The following is a 23,158-nucleotide window of genomic DNA, read 5'->3' on the forward strand; positions in this document are numbered from 1 at the left end:
GTCAAATTGAGGTACCGTTACAACGAAAACTATACGAGAACTCACCAAATTGCACTGAGCGTTCAAGGAGCCGGATTCATCGCAATCGCATGCCTCGCATCCTTTTCCACTAGCAATCTTCCAATGATCGGGTTCGCATTCATCGCAATGTGTTCCGGAAACGTTTGGATGGCACTGGCATTGTCCTCCATTGGGGTTGCAGGCCCCAGCTGTGAAGTTGGTTCCCAGTGGATTGCATAGGCACGCTATAAATGAAACCGTGTTGAGTCGTAAAGCATGTTCGATTGTTATTTAGATTGAGGAACTGAGGAATAGTAGTAGTGTAGGAGTAGTTGGAGTCGTTCAGCCGATTCAACCAACCAATCAGCGCTGAACAAGCTAGCGATCACGCGTTTGGTTGGTTTACATGGACATTTTACGTTCGTAAGACCTTTACGAGGATTACCTTGACAAGGGGAGTTGTCGGTATATCTAAAGAATCCGTCTCTACAAACTTCACAATGATCCCCCGTTGTGTCGCCCAGACACCTAAGGCATTTGCCAGTACGCGGGTCACAATTCCCTGGCTGCGAAAGGTCAATCTTGTCACTGCACTCGCAAGGGCTGCAGGAACCCCCAGGTTCATCGGGATTCCCAAAATAATTGTCGGCGCATATTTGACATCTCGTTCCTGGAATATTTTACATGGTAATTTTTGACGCAGATTTGCACTGGCCCAAATACCTGCATAACCCTGTTGGCAAATGCAAACGACATCTTTAATTTGAGCTTCTAAGTAGCAACTATTTGCAAAGGAATGATTTGATCCTGCTAGTCCCGGACACGGACACGGTCTGCAATGGATGTCCTGTCCGATCACCGGGTTACCGTAAAATCCTTCAATACAAGATTCGCAGTGCTCCCCCATGATGTTATCTCTGCAGTTGATGCATCGTCCTGTTCTAGAATCGCAGGTGTCTGCGTGCCCGTTGCACTCGCATCTCTCACAGTTAGGGAAGCTACATGATAAAAACGTGTAGTAATCTCGCATTGTTCGTTCTACTTACTTACTTCCAAAAGCCGACTCTACACTGATTGCACTCTCTTCCGTAAGTGTTAGCCTTACATTTGCACTGACCGGTAGTGACGTTACAGACGTTATCTAAAGCTCCGATGCTGTTGCAATCGCAAGCCTTACAGCCTTCCGGACCAAAATCGTATGTTTCGGGGGCGCATTGATCGCATCTTCTACCAATAACATTTTCCTTGCACGGACAGTAACCTCCTTGAGGAACGCAAATTTTACTTGTAGATCCGGTGGGGTCGCAATCGCAAGCGTTCCCCCCGTCGAACACTATCGCCCCGATGCTGCTGTGGTATTTTTTGCAAACTTCTGGTACATTAGCCCCCCTTTCAAACATCGAAGGCTGGCCACAATTGTACCGTTTAAATTCATCGAGCCGAGCGGTTCCTGCGGTACCATGGAAGAACGGTATGCTTTCTATTCTGGGTTTCAGCCAAATGGAGTCGATTAAAACCGAGGCAGTGGGCCGAGATGTCGGATAATTGTAGCTGGTGCTGAAATCTATACGAATGACGTAGGATTTGTTAGCTTCCAGACATATCGAAGGATAAACTGTTTGTTGTCTTTGAGTTGCTGGTAAGCTGGAGTGTCTCTTATCATCTTCTACGTTGGTATCGACGCAAGGGCCGTTGGGGCCAATTCCATCAGGTCTAATGATTGTCACTTCTATATCTTCAATACCTTCAGTTGATGTCGGCTCGTATCGGATTATCAAGTCATAGAGCATAGAAGTCTTGATTTCGTTCACGTAAACTTCCATGTAGTTCCCTCCGTAAACTTTAACCAATCCCGTTCCTGTCCACGTATTTTCCCTGCCATCTTTGTAAGGTGCACGAATGACAACCTGTCCGCTGGTATTGCTGGCTTCCGCTTCATACAGCAAAAAGTCCAAGCTCGCGGTAAAATACTGCTGCTTCGGAGCATCACACGTTCTCCCAGTCATGTGATCTCTGCATCTGCACTGACCGGTGATAACATCGCAGAAATTGTCATACGAACCTCCGCCATCGCAGTCACAGGGGAGACATCCGTCTTGCTTGTCAGACAAGCCCCAGTATTGAGGTAAACACTGGAAGCAATCTCTACCAGTAACGTATCGTTTGCAAGTGCATTCGCCGGTGTAAACGTTGCACCCTTGGTTGTCGACGGTACCCAAGGTGTTACAGGTACATGACTGGCACCCGTCAGGATTCTCATCCGTGAAATTCCAGAAGCCGTTCTTGCACTGGTCGCAGCGACGTCCTTCCACGTTCGTTTTGCAATGACAACTTCCCGCAACAAGGTTGTTCACCAAGTCTGTGATGGAGTCGCAGATACCCTCATCCAAAGAACCGCTAGGATCACAGTCACAAGCTGAAAAACAGATTCGATGATGTAAAAAGTGATGAATATGTAATCATAATGGTTCACTATGGGGATATATCGTGAGCGAACGGTGAGCAACTTACATTTACACACTTCCGGATCTTGAATACTCCTCTCGGGATCTTTATAATAAAAGGGCTTGCATTGTTCACAATTAGAACCCATGGTATTGTGTTGGCACCCATCGCAGACCCCTCCGCTAACTTGGCCCTTTGATTCGAATAAAGCTGCGTCGAAATGGCAGCTGGTGGCATGATTGTTGCAGTTGCATCTTTTACAGGCATTGGACTGCTTCCCGATGGCAGGTCTCCATGGCAAATCATTAAAGAAATCTTCGCACTTTTCGCAGTTTCTGCCTTTGGTGTTGTGCGTGCATTCGCAACGGCCATGAACCATGTCGGGTTTCGGATCGATGCCTTTCAGGGGTAGACATCGGTTGGCGTGGCCATAGCAGGAGCAAGACCCTCTGACTACCATGTCAGAGATAGCGTAGTAATATTTTTCCTGAGAACAAAGGTTACTTCTACAAACCGTCACACGGGTTGTACAGTGTGTTCGTTTAAAAACGCACCGCCCTAAATATCGTAAAAACGGGAATACACACGAAAGTACCGGGTAAGTCGGTCTTCCGGGTTGCGAGGGGGAACACTTTTGACATTACCTGCGTAAACATAATGGGCATCCCTTGCCGGCATCGCTACCCCCAATTGAAAATTTTCGCCAAGTCGCACCTTATATTAAAGATAATTAAAAGTGCAAAATGTCGGTGTATTAAGAAACTTGATTCGTTAAATCGTTTTCGAAAAATCAAGGAAAAACTGATACGATATCAAGTGCATGTGATAATTTCTCGAACTTCTCAGATTTTTAAACATTAATTTCTGTTCAACGAGCAAATAAGTAAATGTTTTTAATCAGATGGGACACATTTCGTTTATCGTTTTCGAACCGAAACTCGTTTGGCAAAGATTTTGCCGTTTAATATTTTTTAAATGACGTGCAATAATATTACTTTAACATCTCGATCAACATGGGACAGGACGCGGCGCGAGAACCAAGCGTTTTTAGAGCGAGTAGTACTCGTCCGTTAACAAAGAAAGGGTTGTCCTTCAACAGGCATTTCATTCCTTGCCTCAGAGCATTTCATTATCATCTTTCAGCTGCCACCGTGCAGCTGTCGTAGAGATTAGAACACCGAATATTCTGTTATGATTGTTTTGTTAGGAGTGGTGAGTCTGTGACTGCAGTTCAGCTCGAGTTTCGTGATAACCGATTTCCTCATCTCTGAATTACAAAAAGATGTTGATGGACAACAGTCGTAGTTTACCTGTCTTTGTTGCACCCAGTTTCTTTTCAATTTCAATCCAAAAATGAAAATTTTTTGAGACGTCACTGGTAATATTTCATGTTGATCTTGAATTGATTTGATGCATACGACTCATATGTGCAAAGATCCAAACTACAAAGCTAAACTTGACTTCCCCATTTCGACCTTTTTTTAGATCTATCTTTCGCTCATTTTTGGACATATTTGACCTCTGTACAGGCTAATCGCAACTACCCCTATTGACAACTTTTTTGCAATCCGAACAAGGCAATAACCATCTTTTTGTCTTTTGCCCCTCGCGTCGATTTACCCAATATTTTGTCGATTTTGGCTCTGGTTTCGATTAATCTCAGCTAAAGTTTCCTTTCAATTTCTAGGCATTTGCATCGACATCATACTTTAATCCTGGAGCACCATTTTATATTTACCCTGTACCAACATGTTACATGAGAAATCTTGCCTGAATTTCCTCTCTTTGATCCAGCAAATCGTCTCCTAGTGTATGCAGTTTCGTAAAGTTGATCCTCAGATTAGTCATCTTCAGCAAGTTCTGGACTTGCTCAGAGTAGGGATTATCAACAGGCATAGTGGGTGGCAGGACCCTATATATGACTTCGCCATCAGTCGCGGGAGCTAGTCCAGAGTATCTGGATTCACAAACCACATCTGTCAAATTTCCTGGATGGTCTTGTTTGACATTCGGAAAGCTTTCGGTGCAATTGTGAGCGAAGTAGCGATAAACCTAAAATGACAGTTTTGTATTTGTTTCACAAGAAAGACGATTGAAATGGAAGTTACCTGCCAAGTTTGTTTGAAGTCATAAGAACGTTCGATTAACATGGCGGCGGGCCTGAAGGTCTTGAAGGTGATGATCAAATGAGTGAAGTGGAATTCCGCTTCTAAATCCAGCTGGATGAAAACCTTTTCTTTGCCATTTTCTGATTGCCACCAAGATTTCGTTCGTGTTCTTTCCCGAAAAGTGAAGAGAGGTAAATAAAAATGCAGTCGATGACGAAGACGGAGAACTCACCCAGGATACATCCTGTAGACAATGTTACTGATATTGTGATTATATTGCGGATTCGGTTTGATCGAAGGTCTGGAGTCGCACCAGAAACACTTTTTCCTCTCCTCGTCCAAATGAGAGACGATGCAGTAACGCTCCTGCCCATGGAGCCCGCAAGTTGAAGAAGAATAGAGCTGGCTTTCTCTGCCGATGAGCAAATTGCCAGTGGCGGGATAACATGAGCTTTGCTCACATGGATGGTGCTTTGGCTCATAACCTATGCAAAATACTCTTAAATATTACACGCGGCTCCAACGTTACCGACTTTCGTTTTTAGTACAATATTATAAACACCAACACCTCTGGACGAAGAACCTCCTTTATTAGTGAGTTACAGAATTCACTAACGTGTAGAACAAGATTATAAAAGACCGACACCGTGGAGTGGACACAGGGGAGAAGCAGACCTTGTGAAAAACTGACCACTTAGTTGCGTGCCACTCTGGGAATGCAATTTAGTGAAAGGGTGCAGCACCTCTGGGTTTGTGGACAAATCTGGGCTGTAGTCGGGCTCTGGCGACTGGTCTCCTCTTTGCACGAAATTTAAAGGCACTAATGAAAGTACATAATGTTCACATTCTGACTTGAGCGCAGTTGCCTATTCCTATTGATATTGAAATGAGATTCGCTAAAGGGTTTTCTGCGGGGGTTCGGTAAAAAAAATTCTCAAAAAAAATCGCTGCGTTAATTGAAGAGAATGGTAATCAAATAACCGAACTGCCTGCATTACAACAGCGTAGAATATCATAAGAAAAACACAGAATGAAAGTTCTAAAAGTGTACGAGCGCAGTTCACATTTCATTCTCAGTCCCACGTTTCATCACGACCTTGTATAGATAAGATATACATGCATGGAAGGTTACTTACCTTTGACAGGGTAATATCTAATTCGTTCCTGCCTCTTGTTTAGGTACTGTGCATCTAAGAATACAGCTGTAAACAGGATCATTAAAGCTTATTTTACTGGATTAAAATGGCCTAATTTTAACTTACAGGAAAACACGAAATAAATCAGGAACGTCCAGAGCCGAGACATCATTGGGAAGGTAGTCGCAAGACCCCTCTGAAAGGTTAAACTGACTTATAATAGATGAAAATTATAGGAAAAATTGTTAAATCGACAATAATACGCAAGTTGGTGTATTTTTTATTCATATATATTAGCGAAGCATCAAATAAATATTGTTTAGTATGGCAAAAATGGTACAATAACGTCAAAAGTGCTGGATAGGTGCGAAAAAATTCTTTGAAGTATTACAGAATCGTTTGCTTCCTACTTTTGGATTTATCAGTCAATTTTGTAGATGTAATTGTGACTAATGGGAAATACAAAAATTATTACGTTGTTTAATTTAGCTGTACACATAATCGAATCGTGGAATTCGATCAAGGCAATCACGTTCAACTTATCGCTTAAATTCAAAGGAAATTCAGCCAGTTCGGATGCGTCCGGAAAAGGAGCCACTAAGGCACTAAACAAAAACTTAAACTGGGATAAAAATTTCAGCAACAAGAATTAATGCAAAAAAAATATATACAGGGTGTTTCCTAACTACGTGTAAAAAATTTAAAGGCGTAATCCTCGACTGATTTTGAGTCAAAAAATGTCTAATAAACATATGTCCGCAAATGCCTTGTTTCCAAGATACAGGGTGTTGACTGAAAGACGTTGAAAAGGGTTTTAAAGGTTTTAGTCAGTGTTATTTTGGTGTTTTACTCTCTAAAGTGAAAGAATTTAGTTCCGTGTCCCAAAAATCAGATTATACCTCAGTTTTGAAAATTTTTCAAATGCCTAATTACACTAATCAAGAAATCTGCCAATATGGTTTTTGTTTACGGCCTTGCTGATGGTAAGTGTTTGGAACTTACACGGAAAGGTTTCCAACCACCAAGCTCCCAACCACCAAACCTTAATGACGAGTAATTATTATGAGTAATGATGGTCATTTTCAGCAATTCTTATAACTAATCATTAAAGCATTCCCCCAAAAAATTGTCTTTTCTAAAATTCAAACACCCAAATTGAGTCATTTTGGAAATAAAATCTCTTTTTCTTGTCACATTTCAACACCCTGTATCTTGGAAACAAGGCATTTGCGGACATATGTTTGTTAGACATTTTTGACTCAAAATCAGTCGAGGATTACGCCTTTAAATTTTTTACACGTAGTTAGGGAACACCCTGTATAATGATACATATGTATGTGTTAACGCAGTTGTCCGTTACGATTAAACGTTACTGTGGTTCTTTAAAAATTATAACAATCAGAAATGAGATCATATCTGGAACGATGGTTTAATTAAAATAAACATTAAAAACCTCCATCTTAAAGGCCACAAACTAAGTAATTAGCGACTTTCTTCAGCTGCCTGTTCTATCGCAACAATAAAAACTTAACCATCTGTCGGCTTTATCGTTGTTACACAGCGGCTCAAAAACATACACATCACAATTATGGTTGGATGGAATTACGTAATGCAAAAATTTAGAAGAACCGGCCATTTCAAGTTTATGTATAACGCGATTCTAATTTTAGGATTCTTCGACGACTAAAAATAAATTATATGGCTTAATGTATATAGTTACCGGAAGGTATTCCTTCGTTACGAGAGTCCAAAAATAGAATATGTGGAGGATCGATTTTGTCGAAAGCATTTCTTCTCCAAATACTGAGGTTTGGAAAAGCTGAACTGTGATTGACAGTACACAATTTTCACATACACATCACATTATTTTCTGAGACGAAAGTCGGTTTAAACTATTCAAATCGGGTGAAATTTGTCAGCTCAGAAGACAAATTGATGAACAGTTCAATCCGAAATATACCAGACGGTTAAACATTGGAGGTGGCGGTGTTGCAATTCAGGGGTGTTTCGGAGGGTTCGGCATGTGTGCACTTGTCGCAAAAATTGACTATAATATGGATCCATGCGTGTATAAAAAAATTCTAGAAAGTCACATGGTTTCCTGGGCAGAAAAAGTATGAGCCCGCGGACATTCCGAAACGACAACGACCCAAAGCATACCTCTGAGTTAATTGAGGGGCGGTTAACAGTACGCAATGCTGATGTGACGACCTGGCCGGCCGAAAGCCCCGATCTGAACCCCATAGAAAGCCTTTCGGATGAAATCGACAAAATAATTCATGAGAGAAAAATAACAAATATAGCGGGTTTGGTTACAGAAGGTCAAAATACGTGGAACCTAATATCTGATAAATGTATCTTAAAATTATCAAAGTCCGTGCACAACAGATGCTAGGAAGTAATACTAACTAGGTACTAAATAAAAAAATTAACTATAACAGAAAATATAAGAAATGTGTTTGTTGCCGTAGTTGTGACCCATGCGTTTTAGAATTTCTTTCTTTATTTTTAAGTTTAATTATTAATTAATGTAACGGATCATACCGAACTCGTGTTATAAAAAAAATATAATTTAAAAAGTTGTTCTACACATGCGCGATAGTGTACGTCTCTCGGATTTGGCACTTCACCTCCAGAGAGTTAATTTCGATGCCCCTCTAGAAAATATTATTGACTTGATTCAGGATTGTTGTTAAATGTTTCACTGGTGTTAGGAAGAGGTGCAGGTCGTCAGTTTTCAATCGGGCGCCCATATGTCCTCCCCGGTCCCGGTCCTCTACCTTACGATTGAACAAAAAAGGCTCTCGTAACATTTAATTTTTCAACGATGTTAAAAAATGCGCGTTTCTATTACAATTTAGACCTTTGAAATGACTCCATAACAAGCCGAAAATTCCGTTATTGCCGTAATTATCTGCTATTGTATTATCAAAATAATGTTTTAGGTTCAAATGCCGAATCGCATGTAAGAAAAAATTATCAACTTATTTATTGTGATGCGTGCGATGATAACGCCTTCGAAATCCTGAAAAGATACATATTTCCCTTTTCACAAGAATTGGCTTAAGTGAAAAGCGGAAAAATTCTCTAAGTACAGTCACTTACCGTAGAGCCGAACGAATGAAAGGTACTATGGCAGGTATCTCAAGACTACAATAGCATCAATTTTCATTTACTTATTTCTTAGTAGTTCTGCATCTTCGTTGCACCAATTTCGTTTAAGAAAATCTAATAATAAATCGGGTAAAGGCGTAAAACATGTGAGAGCAGAATATCCCACAAATTTGATACAAAACCATGTTTCGATAAAAGACTGTTGAAACTGGAGCTTTGTCATTAATTTTCTTGATAAGGTCATGTGTCACGATATTTTGGGTCGGTGGCCCAAAGGTTGAGATAAAGGGTGCAGTGTCGGATTTTTTATTATTTTTCACCACTTGCAACATGAAAATTTATCCACAGATTTAAATAATATTGAAAATGAGGACGTAATGGAAACTGAAATGCTAGTTCTAGGTCTGTTCGTGTGCAAATGCGGCGACCCCGTTAAAATCGCGATTCTGTAAATTTTGTCCAAAACATCGAGTAGGATACACTGTATGGTTAATTAATACAACCAAGATGGCGGGTGCCATTTTGGACCACCTAACTTTTCTCTCTCATCTGCTTAACGCGCACAGAAATGAGTGAAACATTTTAACTCGTAGCTCCTATTTAATCTTTGTAAACGGTCAATTAAAATGTCATTTGCATTCGCCTAATCTACACAGATCATCGGTTATCTACACATCAGGTTATTTACCTCTCGTTAGCACTTCTTTTATGTTTGATCCTACGAGCACACGCACTTTCTTACGTTAGAACCACCGACAGCAATCACCCCACTAAACAGGGAAAGGCATATTTTACATGTTAAACTATTGATGTGTTATTTCAGCATCAGTACTGAGACTACAACAGAAAACTCGAATTCCAGGCCGAGTCCGATTGTGGTTATGTGCGATACGACAGTACTATAGTAGCGCCGAGAGTACCCGCCCATAATTTTTCGTAATGGTAATGGGTGCCCGAGATGCCTGACGCAGACCCAAGCAGCATCAAAGAGCTTTTGGGTTCGGACGAAAATGGTATTGGGTACCTGAAAAAGCACTCACCCGTCTATGAAACGCTCTCTTTTAAACGCGACGAGGCACTATTTCCAGCTACAGGAACAACGCTAAAAGCCAATAAAGCCCAAAGCTCAAACGAGAATGTTTTAGCTGAGCTTGTAGGCAATTCGGAGCATCCTGCCTTAAGTGAAAACAGTAAAATGACGGGGAACATATGTGGACCACATTGGGCCTTTCTCCATCCAGCTTCGACAACTTATTACGAGATCTTCACGATCGCGTTTGCGTTAAGAAAAAAAAACTGCATTTTACTGGGACTATGTTAGATTTAATACAGTGCGATCTCGATTATCACCATAACATATATAAGAAGTCACTTAATGGAATAAGTACAGTACTGATACTAATTCGAATTATCGCTTGGTTATTACGAGTTACCTTCAATAATCTGAAGAGATTGGGAAAACTGCAATTTTCACTGGGGTGGAATGAAAACCGTCGTTGATCTTCAACACTACAGCTTATCACCAAAATTCTTATGTTAAAATCGCGTTGTGACGGCTGAAATCAACTAAAATGGGACATATTTTGGTTTAATCAGCAATGCAGCTTCCTCTTTCTAGTGTGGGGGTCGCTGATAATTTCGCATCCGGCTGATGGGATTTATAATTTTTTGAATTGTATTCGATATTGTTAATACTAATGTGAATTATTTTAATATTCCCACATCACAAAAGATTTGTGTTAAAAAGTATATAGTTTCATTTTCCAAAAAATTAGTGCCTGCTACCTATGTGATCGTTCTATACAACACTTACAGGGAAGAATCTGTTAGCTCTCCTACTGATTTAAACTATACATGGTCGCGTTCGACAAAAATTAGTGACTGAATGTCCTCTACCAAGGGGCGCTACATCTAACGAAAATGCACGTATTACCGTTGTCATTTAATTCCTAAACAAAACTGGCAGAGCTTTTTTTATCTCCGAATTTTGTACAACTACAAACTTAACAACCCTTCCACAGCTGCTACCGGATAAACATTGTGCTTGTTTATACAAGTAAATTCGTGGCTTTATCAAAGGAACGTGGACCAGTACACAATATTCAAAATCAAAAACGAAAAAGGGAAAAAAAATCTGGAAAATTGATCGATGCACAAAGGTATACTTTTTCCATTGCAAAAGGTGGGATACTGGGGTTGGCTAACGCTGCTATAACGAGGTCTATCCATACCCTGCAATTACGTTTAGTATCATTTGTTGCCACTCCCAAAGTCACGTATTACCCTGTAGTTGTTAACGTTTGAATGGAGGTCCTCGTCAGAATACCCCTTCATAGCTTTAGTCGCCACAGGGCCCATGTAGTTATTGACCACTGCGAACTCCATAAGGGACATAAAGACAAATACTGAGCAACTGGACATCCACACGTCTATTGCTTTCACGTATGACACAGGAGGTAACGATTGTTGCGACTGTGTATTCTGAGTTGCTAAAAGTACGTCCGTACATGAGACGTCTCTAGCTGAGCGCCAATTAAACGTTTTTAGAGATCAGCGAAAGAGAGAAAATCTCAATTTGGTAGGCAACCATTTGAGGTCACTTGAACCGACCAAAAATTAGTGGTTTCCTCTTTGCAACATCTACTTCTTTGATGTTATAATACTTGATTATTTACAAAAAAAATGTGAATTTTTTTACTTATTTTCCATTAAAATATCTGCAAGTTTTCGGGATCGTGGAGTGAATAGGGATACTGGATGGGGTAAAATAAAACAAAAAAAAAAGTTGGAAAATGTAATTTATAGGGTATTTCTCAAGGGGTGGTCAAAAATGAAATGAGTCAACCATGAGCTTATTTTCAGAAAATAATTTTATATAAAGGCACGTAGTAAATTACCTCTATTTTGATTTAAATTACTTTCTCTGTTTTGTGTTAAGATAGTTAACTCAAAAAAACAAATTGAACTAGCAAAAAAGGCAGTAAAAGACATATAAAATTAAATAAAGTTAATGAAAAAAATTTAAAAATGTAAGAACAAGTTCTGACGTAAAATATCGGAAGCGACCACGAAAAAAGCAGAGTATTATAAATAATTGTTACTTCAGTTTGTTGCTAATGCTAAAATGATTGTTGCTACCAATTCCGAATTAATTCTTTTTAGAAATAACAGATAAATTAATGAAAACCGTAAAAAGAATGAAACTTCAACACGATGTAAATCGAAATAAATTAAATTAAGACATGCCTTTATATGAAGCGTTCATCGCAAAACAACCTCATAATTCACTTATTTAATTTTTTACTAGTCATTAAGAAACGCTTTGTATAATATAATGAAATCTAACCATAGCTAAACTCACCATATGTAATTTACCTGTTTTTCATTTATGCTATATGTTCTTATTTGGATAAGAATGGTCTAGTTAAGTTAGTTTAGGTTTCATTGTACCATTTATTATGTTTTCCAACTGTTTTTTTGTTTTATTTTACCCCAACCATCGACCCCATTCACTCCACGATCACGAAAGTTTGCAGATTTTATTAAAAAAATTTTTAAAAAAATTGGTAAAAAAATACGCAACTTTTTTGTAAAAAATCACGCATTACATTATCAAAGAACTCACTTTTTTGAAAAAAGAACCAGTTTATTTGCGGCAGGTTAAAGTGATAAGGGCTCCAACTCAATATTTATTGTTGCCACGTTGAATTTCATGTCAATTTTACACAAATAAAAATTGTTTTGTGTCAAAATCGGCAAAAGTCTTCTATGTAAAAAAGCGTTATAGTGAAAGTAACAAATGTAGAACAACAAAATATGCAGTTGTGCAGGTACGAATATTACAACACCAAACAATTATGTCATAAATGTATATTTTTTTATTTTCAAATTCAAAATTCAAGTAACTCAAAAAAAATTCGTATGTGAGAATAAAATGGGCTTTAACCGAGACGATAAAATATAGTGCCCCATTGACCTGCCGACGTTTTTGTATAAGCCTAGTTCGACTTATTTTGCGGACCACTCTGTAGATTATTATCAAAATTGAAGTTGGGAAGAATGAAGTGCAGTGTTTTGGCTGACAAAACTTTCTTGTTCTACCTTTGTTAGAGCCGCCTGTAACAAACTTTTATCACCCAGAAGATTTTTGCCACTTTGTACATGAAACAAGTTTTATCTACGAAAGTTGGCGTGAAATTCAACAAGGAATCGTAAAAAAAATAAAAAAAAAACCATCGTCATTCCATTTAAAATAACGAAAATGTCATCAATTTCCAGTATTTCTGGAAGTGCCGCCATCTTGAAAATGTTTTCAATAAATAAACGTTGGCCTCGAACGTCTGCACATCAAATTGTTATTTTCTAGCTTTCGCTGCCCTCCGAATACTTCCAACAGATACTCAGCTGAAGACAGTCTGTATACTACTTCTAAAACAAAACTTAGAATTGCATTGGAGAACATGTTACCTAAAGTAAGCAAAGAAGTGACGCCTAAAGTGACGCGAGCAGGTATGGCCTCAGGCTTGATCCAGAAGGATATCCATGACATTACCACGATCAATGCTGAAGGGATGTAGGTATGGAACAGGTGGTACCCCAGTCTTCTTCTCAAGTTAAACACCACAGCTAAGCACGTGAAGTTCCCTAAACATAAACGTGTTTTCTGGGATTTTGACCGTGGGGCATTAGCAACCTGTAGAATATTCGATAGTACAGTCGGTAGTGTAATTGTTCGATATATCTAGCTGAGGCAGCTCAATATCGGGATTCACTACCAGTGGATCCGTCATATTCCATATAAATACCAAGTCATGATCTGTGTGAGACACTGCAAAAATCTAATTCATAAAATAGTTAAATTATGAAAATGCACTCACAACTTTCAATCATCATGGTGCAAATCTGCGTGTCGTGGGGATAAGTTTCAAATTTCATAGCGCAAGATAAGACGAGAGTCAATCTAAAAGGGCATTTACCTTAAAATATTTGTTAGGACTTAACTACTACATGAAGTAATCATAGAGAACGGTTGAAAATGATCACAACCCATTACTACAAAATCAGTAGAGTCGCTTCACCAACCTGAAGCAAAGCATATGTATTACGTTTAACACTGAAAACCAGGTTGTCGTAATTTGAATGAGGGAATGCAGGAATCTCTCAGTGGGGGCCATAACGTGCTGGGCAGTTCGGTGCCTTGCTCGGGGGTCCGCTATTGACTGTAAGGTGGGGTTCTTAAAAACAACGTCTTCAATTAAGAATCGGCCCACAAATCAAACGATAGAAAGAAAATTGTAAATTTAATGGACTTTAAAAGAATGTGATACACCAATGGTCTTTAGAGTCCATTGTTCTCTACACAATGAAAATTTTGGATTCAAGTGTAAAGTGTCCGATCTTTGATGGGATTCAATCTAAAGTAGAAAACAGTAGCGTACAAAGAACATAATGTTCAAGGAAGACATTTAGGTTGTGATATGCCAATGACAGCGTATTCTGGATAATATGAAAGTTCTATAAAGTTTGATGAATTTTTCATCTCGCTGCTGCAAAACCAATGGCGTACCTGATTCAATTTTAAGGTAGGCAACGACCGGGATAAAACGAAGAGTAAGAAAGAATGGAAAATTGTGACCAATGACCTATTGCATACCAAGCACTCTACAGGGTCAATCAACGAAATTACAAAATAACTTAATGAATTCCATTTAAAATTTATATTCAAGCTGAACACGTTACGTGATATGACAATGAAACATGAATGTTTCGAAAATATTTAGAGACCTACAGGGACGATCAAAAAAGTGTGACCTTCAAAAGTTACATTTTTTTTAAACGGCACTCCCTGTATTTAGTAGTCAATTGCATTCTAATCATAATTGTTACTTTTTTTTTTAATTTGCAGTTGAATATGATTATTTTTTATGATTTACTATGCATTAATTAGGAATGTTTCATAGACATATCACGCACATATTAAGATTAAGGGTAAATTTTAAACGGAATTCATTAAGTTACTTTGTAACTTCGCTGACTCACCCTGTACAAGAAGGTCTAGGACCGCATTGTACGTGAATTCATTTTCCACGGAGGTCCACGACCAACCACCGATCCGCCACTGGTCTAAACCTAATTTTCCGACAGACCAGGAATTCAACTTGTCATGCTAGAGGTACTAGAATGGGTTGTAATTATTTACTGGTGAAAAAGGAAGTTTTACTTCGACATATAGAGTAAGGTTTTGTCGTGGTAGAGCCATAAATAGTGATTAGGAATTGACATTTCGTGGAAAGTCACACTTTTGGCGTTTTTAAAGAAGCAGTCGGGCCTCCAAATGTTGTGAAGCCACTCGACGTCCAAAATCCTGTACTCCTCTCTCATATTTTCTGGAAGGCGTAGCCTGGGATCTCTCCAACTTTGTGCCAGGAATATATCTGTCACGTATGTCTACAGAAAATAATATTTTTCGCTATCTCACAAATGTTCTACTGCAATTTACCATAGATTCCTCGTTTATGGAATCTAAAGAGAGAACCGTGACGTGGAAATACACGATAGTAGGCTGCCCATGAAATTTCGGGGCTCGGTTTTTGTCATAGTGTTTTGGTCTTAACGGAAGGATGTCCCTAAGGGATAAACTGGATTCTTCCGGGATCCCATAATCTCTACTGTTATTATAGTGATTACTAAAATCATAATGTTGCATAAACTTACAATGTTTCATAAGCGTTTTGAAAGCTCAACGCTGGGCAGAATGGTCTACGAGGCGGTTTGTGAAAGGTACCTATATCTACAGTGAATAAATACTTACATAGACATTATCCCAGATAGACACGAATATAAAAGGACAAAGACCCTCAATCTCGCATCTAAGAGCATTACGTGCAAATGTAACCCTATTTAAGCGAATGTAGAAGGCGCACCATTGGAAATTAATTGAATTACGCTTAATCTGATTATGGCAAGAAGGTGTTTTACTGATTTTTTCCAATGGAATGTAGGGCATCAGATTTCATCACACGCTGCAGGAGCAAAATCGTTTGTTTCCATAAAAACGTAAAAACTTTATTTATTAAAAATAGATAACTTTTCGTTAACCGCGTCATAAAATTTATATGCGGTTTTAAAAATAAATAATATCAAAAAAATGTTACGTCACAATTTGAGGACATCTAAAAAAGTTACTCTTCATGGCCTATGAATACAACTGGCTTTCCAGTTTTTAGGATTCTTAAACTGGAGTTCCTCCCCAGCTTCTGCTTCACCTGAGACTGTTGATACTCCTCGTCTGTTGGTCCCAAGTAAGCTGGGGCATCTGCTTGTTGCTGGGCTTGATTCTGTGGCGGCGAATCCTGAATGGCGTATTGCTGAGTTTGGTAGCTGAAACGCAATTTTTTCTTTCGAGAATTTTTGATATACGACGATAGTCCTAGAAGTACCCGAAATAGACGCAGCGTTGCTTCTCGGCGGGTGAAAGCGAAATATCTCAGCAAATGTGAGTTTTAGAATGAAAGGCTTATCAAAGTTTTTGTTCATTAAGAGGTACGTATTTTGAAATCATCCTCAAACGTGTAGGATCTGTCATAAGACTGCGGTAGCACCAAATGATGTTTTTTATATGAAATCAACCCCCCTCCCTCGCTATTTTTTTCGTCATTTCCAGATTCATCGTCTATACAGTAAAAATGAATTGTTTCCGAGTTATTCAGGAAAAATTGAAAATATTGATAGCTGCAAGGTGTTACTCAAATTGGTGCTCTATTCTAATAGCTGCGAATTCCGGAATCGGTCTTATGGGCCTCTAAGAGGGCCTAATAAGCTACGTTTCGACGTGTTGTAATTTTTTTTTCAATTTCTCCATGACCCCCGAAATAGGCCTCCGAAGTTACACGACCTCAAACCCCAATAACTCTCTCATTTCAAATGGAATGCCCCAATTTCCTCGACGGCTTCATGTCAGAATTCAAAAATCTACGACTTTTGTTAACATTTCCCCCTATGTAGAACATATTAGTGTCAGACGACCAATGATAATGATCCTACCTCTGTTGACTGGTCGAGGGTTGCTGAGTATGAGGAACTAAAACGTAAGCCACAAATTGTTGTTTCGGTTTCGTGGCTTTGGTTACCGGAACTTGATGGTACTGAGCAACGTTGCTTCTGTATTTCTGGTAGTTGTCATCTTTCGGGGTTGGTTGAATTTGCTGGGTCGGTGTTTCGCTCGGCTGCCACAAATACATCCCCTTCTTGTCATCAGTTATGTAATTGACAGTTGGGGCAGATTCCAACTGGTACTCAACTATTTCTGGTTCGATGTAGTAAGTCACTTCTTCGTGGGGTGCTTGCCCGGGTTTATACACTATGTTCTTTTCATATTTCACGTCTGATACGTAGATTTGCTCCTTAGGCTTCTTCGATGGTACTATAAAAAAGGGAAAAGTTGACACGATAGGTCTCTATTGGGGGTTAGTTCGCTTAAAAATATGTTCCTTTAACTTTGACAATTACTTACCAGAAGCAACAACGGTCAAGCTTTTATAGCTCTAGTTATAGAGGTAATTTAGATACAAAGACCTTTCTGTTCATTCAATCTATATCTCCTGTTACGGAATAAAGTTGGACTCACTTGTATCTTGAACCAACCAGTGTTTCCACAATATTGGCTTACCTTTCACATCCTCGGGGAGTTCATATGGATCTTGGGGTTGGTACAGATGACTCAACCCTGCCTCAGTTGGCAGGAAAACTTTCTGCCTAATCTCTTCAGGTAATTTGGCTTGAAATTTAGGTGGGGGTGGCTTTTGCGGTTCTTCGTCTTCCTTTTCTTCTTCCCCTTCTTCCCCTTCTTCTTCTTCTTCTCCTTCCTCTTCGGCCTCCTTCTCGGGTTCTTCGTCATCGTCTTCTTGCTCGTCATTCTTTGCTACGGGAGTATGCTCCGATACACCGTTTTTCTTTTCATATGATTGTTTATCTCCAGACTCGCGATTATATTCTACATTGTGGTAATATACAATTTCCCGGTTAGGAGTCTTCGATTTTTCTTCCTTGGAAAGTGGTGCAGATCTCTCTTCATACTCAGCATCCGGCTTCGTCGCAGGTGTTTCCTCCTCTCCATCATCATCGTCTTCTTCCTCCTCTTTGTCCTCTTCATCTCCAATGGCAGGCTCATTTCCATCCGCGACGTTTGTGTAGTAAACATACTCATCCTCAGGTTCGGAAATGTCGTAGTTCTGCGCATGTCCCTCTTTAGCCTTTAATTGTCTCTGAAGCTGTTCAGACCTTTTCTGTTCATATATAGCGTTTTCCCGGGCTAATATGGCATTCTGAATGGCGAGAATGTTTTGAGCAATTGGAGTAGGCTTCGAAGTCTCGATGATGTACTGCTCATATAGGGGCAATCTTTAAAAAGATTCGAAACGTTATGCTTCTATTTAAATTAACTTCTTACATTTCTTTTGTCTTAGGGATCATAATGTTCATATACCTTTTGTTATAGATAAAAAATTAATTGGGCAGAAAAATGTGCGGTAGATTTTAAGCATTGACTGAAACCAAAACCGTGACTACATTAAATTTGTTTGGTTATTGCAGTTTCATAATTCTTAATCCCCGGAAATAATGTGAAATGTAGATTCTTGAAACTTAACTTCTACAAGAAGATACATGGCAAAAGTTCTCCGTAAATGAAAGTTATTGCAGCGTCACAGTTAGTAAGAAAAATACAGAGTCCTGCGATAGTGCGTCAGACCTCCTTAGCGTCTACGCCGATAAAGCTAATAAATTTTTCTTCTGCAGGGTTACATAACACTCAAAGGCCTATTTCCAGAAATTATTTTGTAATATACAGGGTGAACCCAAAAAGTGTTACCAATGTACAATTTCGTTATTTTAAATTGAACCCTTCAATTTTTTTTTGTTATTTTGGGATTTCTCGTTAAATTTTAAGGTCAGTTTATATAAAGTATCTTATCTATGAAATTTACCGTCTCCTAATTATTTGGAAAAATTTGACAACCTGAGGGTTCCACAGAAACCGGTATTGCGCGTTAACCACTATGAATTTCGGAATCAGCTTTAGTAGATTTCTTGAGTGAATTTTGCAAACTGGCAGTCTCAACTTTGAAAAATAGAAAAGAGTAAAAACTGTCAGAAGCGAGACGACGTGAATATCAAAATATTTGGAGGCCAAATCAGGGCTATTTTCGGAACTCAAAAATTGCTGGGTTTAAAGATAAGGTAATGTCAATCAAAACTGTAAATTTTTGAATTTTGAACGCGACGCTGTCGTCGTGCAACTTCGGAGGCCTATTTCAGCGGTTATGGAGGATTAAAAAAATAAATAAAAATACGTCAAATTATAGCTTATTAGGTCCTCTTTGAGCCGTAGGAGACGGATCCCGAAACTTACAACGGGTAGCGCTCAATACCGGTTTCCGTGAAACCTTGCAGCTGTCAATTTTTCCGAATAACTCGGAGATATTTTGAAGATATGACACCTCGCACAAACTGAATTTGAAATTTAACAAGAAATCTGAAAATTAAAAAAAATGGGGAGTTTCACTTAAAATTACAGAGTTGCGTATCGTCACACTTTTTAAGGGTCACCCTGTGCATTAGATAATCATTTCTGAAAATACGTCTGTATATGCTATGAAATTTTGCTACAGAAAATATTGCTACCTTTAATGGTATAGAAATCATGGAAATCTGAGGCACTCTCGCGGGACCCTGTATACAACCGTCTCTATAAAACATCATTTTTGATACCGTAGAATTAGTTCATGTAACTTGTGCAGATATTTAAAGTTGGTAATAAACAGCTGAACTAGGTAACTGGATGAATAATTATTATATAATTTTTACAAAAATTCTCTCAATTTATTAGAGAACAATGACCACATTCGAGACAATTAGTGATGCATGTACTGTAACCGACAACAGAAACAAAAATTAAATTAAAAACTAAAAATGGCCATTATATCTGAGTACCTACAATGCTTTTTCCGTTTGTTTTTTTTTTAATTTTAATTAGTGTTAAACCACGTTCGTTTGGCGAAGAAACGGTTAAATTTGGTTCCTGAGAACCTTCCGTCTTTTTATTTAGCTATTGGCGTGTAGGAATATACTATTATATTGTCATTGTTTCGTTATTATAGGCACCTATATAGGTGTATTTTCTCATGTCTGTTTATTGCAACTCTAACTTGTAACAACAGTGCCTAAAAAGTACCCACTTTTTAAATCTGGTGAAACACAATTTCGCAAAAAACCTTTTTTGTAAAAGATATTAAAATTGGAGACAACGACAACCATAAAATTAGGTCAACGGCCAACCAACAGTAAAATAATTTATTTAGGAATATAACGTTAATAGTTATTTAATAAATATTTTACCAAAGTGATAAGTTTTCGAGAACTGCTGATTCCGTCCCCTTTCACTCTATTAATAATTGCAATAAATAAAATATATTAACGTAAATTTACAAAACCTACAAGCATATTAGGCATTAAAACCTCTTACTGCCTCTTGAATTTTGAAGTAACAAGAGCATGCATTTATCTGCAGAGAGGATATTGCACTTGGTCATGCAGCCAGTCAAGCTTGGTCGCACAAATTATACTGACACCAGAGACCACAACTTACTGCAGGTCTTAATTTGACACACTGCAGTTTCTCGAAATGAAATTTGCATTAAATATGCCTGTATTTGTCCAATATTCGTCCATTAAAGCAACGCCGTAAAATCTACTTACAACTGTGACTCAGCTTGGTACTGTCTCGGTTCGTAGAGCGTTTTAGTTGTTGGTGTCACTTCTTTCAGATACTGCTCTACTTTTGCCAATTTCTTTCCTCGCTTCGTCCTCCCATTGGGCTCGGGATCGTTGGAGTCCTGGAGTGTGTAAATGGACTCATGCTGAGTCGCTTGAGGCTGGGTCGTCTCGTGTTGGTCCTTTGTTGCCCCAGCACTATGACATAACATTTGCACCGAACTAACCGAGTATATCTATTGACCTACTTACCTTGAAATTGGTTGCAAAGGTCGTTCCTGCTTTATATTGCGCCTATCTATAGGTTGGTACTGTGGATCTGTGGGAAAATGCCTGTTGTTCTCAGAATTCGGAGACGAAGCTCCCTGAGAATGACACTGCAAGGCCAGAAACAGGATACCAACTGGAAAACGTACAGATAGGTGCTCATTAACGACCACTCGAGCGTAACTTTGGATTATGCACTGCAATTATTGCTAATTTAATCTGGCGCAAAAGTCATTATCAGCCATAATATATTCATACGAACTTGATCAATTTAATTTAATAATTGAAATATGTATGACGTTGAGAGAATATGGAACTGTAGTAACATTATGAGTAAGCTCGAATTAAATAATAGTATTGAGTAACAGTACCACTTAGCTGAAGCGTTTTGGTTGAAAGTCAACATGGTTCATTTATGCAAGGTGCCCGGGAATGGCTTGCAAGTATGCTGAGAGGCGATTCTTTAGGTTAAATTATGATGATTCTTCATTTAAAGATGATGTTGCAGAGGTTTCATTATTCAGATACTGTTTCAGATAAACATTTTTTTACATAAGACTTCTGATAGATTATGTTTCAGAGGTGCTACAGTTTTTGAGATATTAAGTTAAAACTTTGTATACGCACCACGGTTTAGAATCTGCACAACGAGATTTAAAAGCTCGTTGCGAACGTTTAATATAACAAAGTTCATTTTCTGGTGTCACACTCCTTTTTCCACTCTAAACTTTTTCGTGGTGCGCCCCTGTCCGCTTAGTGGCGCCTTGTTAAAACTTAAATCACTCATCGAATTGAGAATATTTCATATTGAATTTCCGCCTTTTTAACTGTTTTTGACTTATTTGCGAAAATAGCAACAAATACGCGACATTTCCCATTGATTAGGGTCAATCCCTGATATGGACAAATTAAGGTAAAATTGGGGTGTTTCACAAATAGGCTGAAACCAAAATTCCCATTTCGGAAAGTGAGGGCTCGACGGCGCGCCGCAAAAAAATTTGGGCCGGAGAAAGAGGGTCTGAGGACAGAAAATGGACTACCCTGAAGATCTTAACGATGATTTTTTTAATCTAGAAGTGCAAATTGGCATGTGTTCAAAGTTTCAATTTAATATTTTTCGAGAACTACAGCGGTTTAGAAGTAAAATCTATGAAAAATCTAAAAATTGAACACTCCGTATATCGAGAAGGAAGCATGATCAACTTTATGATTATACATGCAGAATCACTTGATTTTAGCCCAAGCAATCCCCTCCCAAAGTATTTGCACGCCATTTCCGGACGTTCTGTATAACTATTTTACATTATTGATTTTATTACTATAATAAATAATGTTATGTGTTTCTTGCAAAGCTTTTTTTCCAGAATCGTTACAATTACTATCGATCCAGACAATTATATTACTGCTGACTGTGAGATGTAACATGAAAGCATGATCGAAATGGCTGAAATTTTCTCTTTTAAATAAAATTAGGTAAATGTTTCACTACCATATAAACAACTTGAAACGCTATTAAAATATTACATAAGGATGATCTTTCCGTTGTATATAAACAGTCAGATTGTTTAATTGGTCTTTCGGAGCAAGATGAATATTTTTTTGTAATCTAGGACACTCGGTACTTTTTATACGACATAGGAAGGGTTTTCAGATTTTTTTTTTAATTTAATTTTATTGGCCACATATTTCTTTTTTAAAGCTGATGTTAATGTTTGGCTAGAGGTACCAAACATTTTTTATTTCGCCGAAACATTTTGACAATTTTCAATTTTTCTCTAATCTGCCCATTCGTTTCTACCCCAATTGTAACACGTTAAAATACATGTAGAAATTTCTCATTATATACACAGCGCAAGAAATATTTTCAAACTTGGTTTGAATTGAGATCAAAATATGCGCCCCCAATTGAGAAACGAAATGTTTAGGTCTAAGAGTGGGAGATCACTACCTGCTTATAAGCAAGCATGACCTAAGACCTCTGGAATAAGAAAAAAATTAAAATAATGATAACTTTAAAACTCCGTTCGGATAAAGTTTAAGAAACTCCGTATCACCCACAAGAACTATTTCACTGTCACCATAAACGGTACTAATCCACATGTTGCCGTTTGTGCTGAAAAAATTGACTTTACCTTGCGAAAGTGCAATATGCATCTTAGCAGGGCGAACAATAAAGTAGTTAAGAAAGAACTGCCGCAGATTCGTACAGACAAAGTACTTATATAGCTTAACTTCTGTAGGAGAAAGGATTATTGCAGCGGATTCATACATACTGCGATAGGATACCTATGAGAGCTATCTTATTTTATTGTAAATTCG

General features: G+C 38.4%; 3 protein-coding genes across 7 annotated transcripts in view; all 3 read right to left on the reverse strand.

Moving 5' to 3' along the window:
• Window positions 1-10,364, reverse strand: part of LanB1 (laminin subunit beta-1) — a 14,029-nt gene extending 3,665 nt beyond the window's left edge. Inside the window, exons 1-12 of one of the 4 annotated variants that reach the window (XM_066296706.1) lie at window positions 10,237-10,364; window positions 5,816-5,885; window positions 5,690-5,755; window positions 5,245-5,373; window positions 4,786-5,038; window positions 4,554-4,722; window positions 4,216-4,497; window positions 2,512-2,932; window positions 1,051-2,416; window positions 724-998; window positions 446-670; window positions 46-245 (exon numbers count right to left, since the gene is read on the reverse strand). In XM_066296706.1, the coding sequence (XP_066152803.1) occupies window positions 46-245; window positions 446-670; window positions 724-998; window positions 1,051-2,416; window positions 2,512-2,932; window positions 4,216-4,497; window positions 4,554-4,722; window positions 4,786-5,038; window positions 5,245-5,373; window positions 5,690-5,755; window positions 5,816-5,861 (3,432 nt within the window). In that variant the 5' untranslated portion in view covers window positions 5,862-5,885; window positions 10,237-10,364. Of the gene's footprint in view, window positions 1-45; window positions 246-445; window positions 671-723; window positions 999-1,050; window positions 2,417-2,511; window positions 2,933-4,215; window positions 4,498-4,553; window positions 4,723-4,785; window positions 5,039-5,244; window positions 5,374-5,689; window positions 5,756-5,815; window positions 5,886-9,491; window positions 9,669-9,843; window positions 9,951-10,236 lie in introns of those variants that run through there. The other 3 variants (XM_066296708.1, XM_066296707.1, XM_066296709.1) reach the window with 3 other exon arrangements.
• On the reverse strand, window positions 10,105-15,724 carry HisCl1 (Histamine-gated chloride channel subunit 1). Of its 2 annotated transcripts, none has more exons than XM_066296780.1 (8): window positions 15,615-15,724; window positions 15,303-15,489; window positions 15,024-15,250; window positions 13,681-13,763; window positions 13,497-13,631; window positions 13,271-13,447; window positions 11,087-11,292; window positions 10,105-11,035 (listed from the first exon to the last, which is right to left on the reverse strand). In XM_066296780.1, the coding sequence occupies exons 1-8, from the start codon at window positions 15,680-15,682 to the stop codon at window positions 10,877-10,879; spliced, it is 1,242 nt and encodes a 413-aa protein (XP_066152877.1). In that variant the 5' UTR covers window positions 15,683-15,724; the 3' UTR covers window positions 10,105-10,876. The 2 variants fall into 2 exon arrangements, with proteins under 2 accessions (XP_066152877.1, XP_066152879.1); XM_066296782.1 differs by having other exon boundaries at window positions 15,303-15,429; window positions 15,615-15,682.
• Window positions 15,725-15,984: 260 nt separating this feature from the next.
• Window positions 15,985-23,081, reverse strand: LOC136347086 (chemotaxis regulatory protein ChePep-like). Its single transcript, XM_066296766.1, has 6 exons — window positions 22,972-23,081; window positions 20,825-20,975; window positions 20,558-20,770; window positions 17,472-18,202; window positions 16,847-17,225; window positions 15,985-16,183 (listed from the first exon to the last, which is right to left on the reverse strand). The coding sequence occupies exons 1-6, from the start codon at window positions 22,991-22,993 to the stop codon at window positions 15,985-15,987; spliced, it is 1,695 nt and encodes a 564-aa protein (XP_066152863.1). The 5' UTR covers window positions 22,994-23,081.
• Between the last annotated feature and the right edge of the window lie 77 nt (window positions 23,082-23,158).

The sequence above is a fragment of the Euwallacea fornicatus genome, chromosome 26 (assembly GCF_040115645.1).
Source record: "Euwallacea fornicatus isolate EFF26 chromosome 26, ASM4011564v1, whole genome shotgun sequence".
Lineage (NCBI taxonomy): Eukaryota > Metazoa > Arthropoda > Insecta > Coleoptera > Curculionidae > Euwallacea > Euwallacea fornicatus.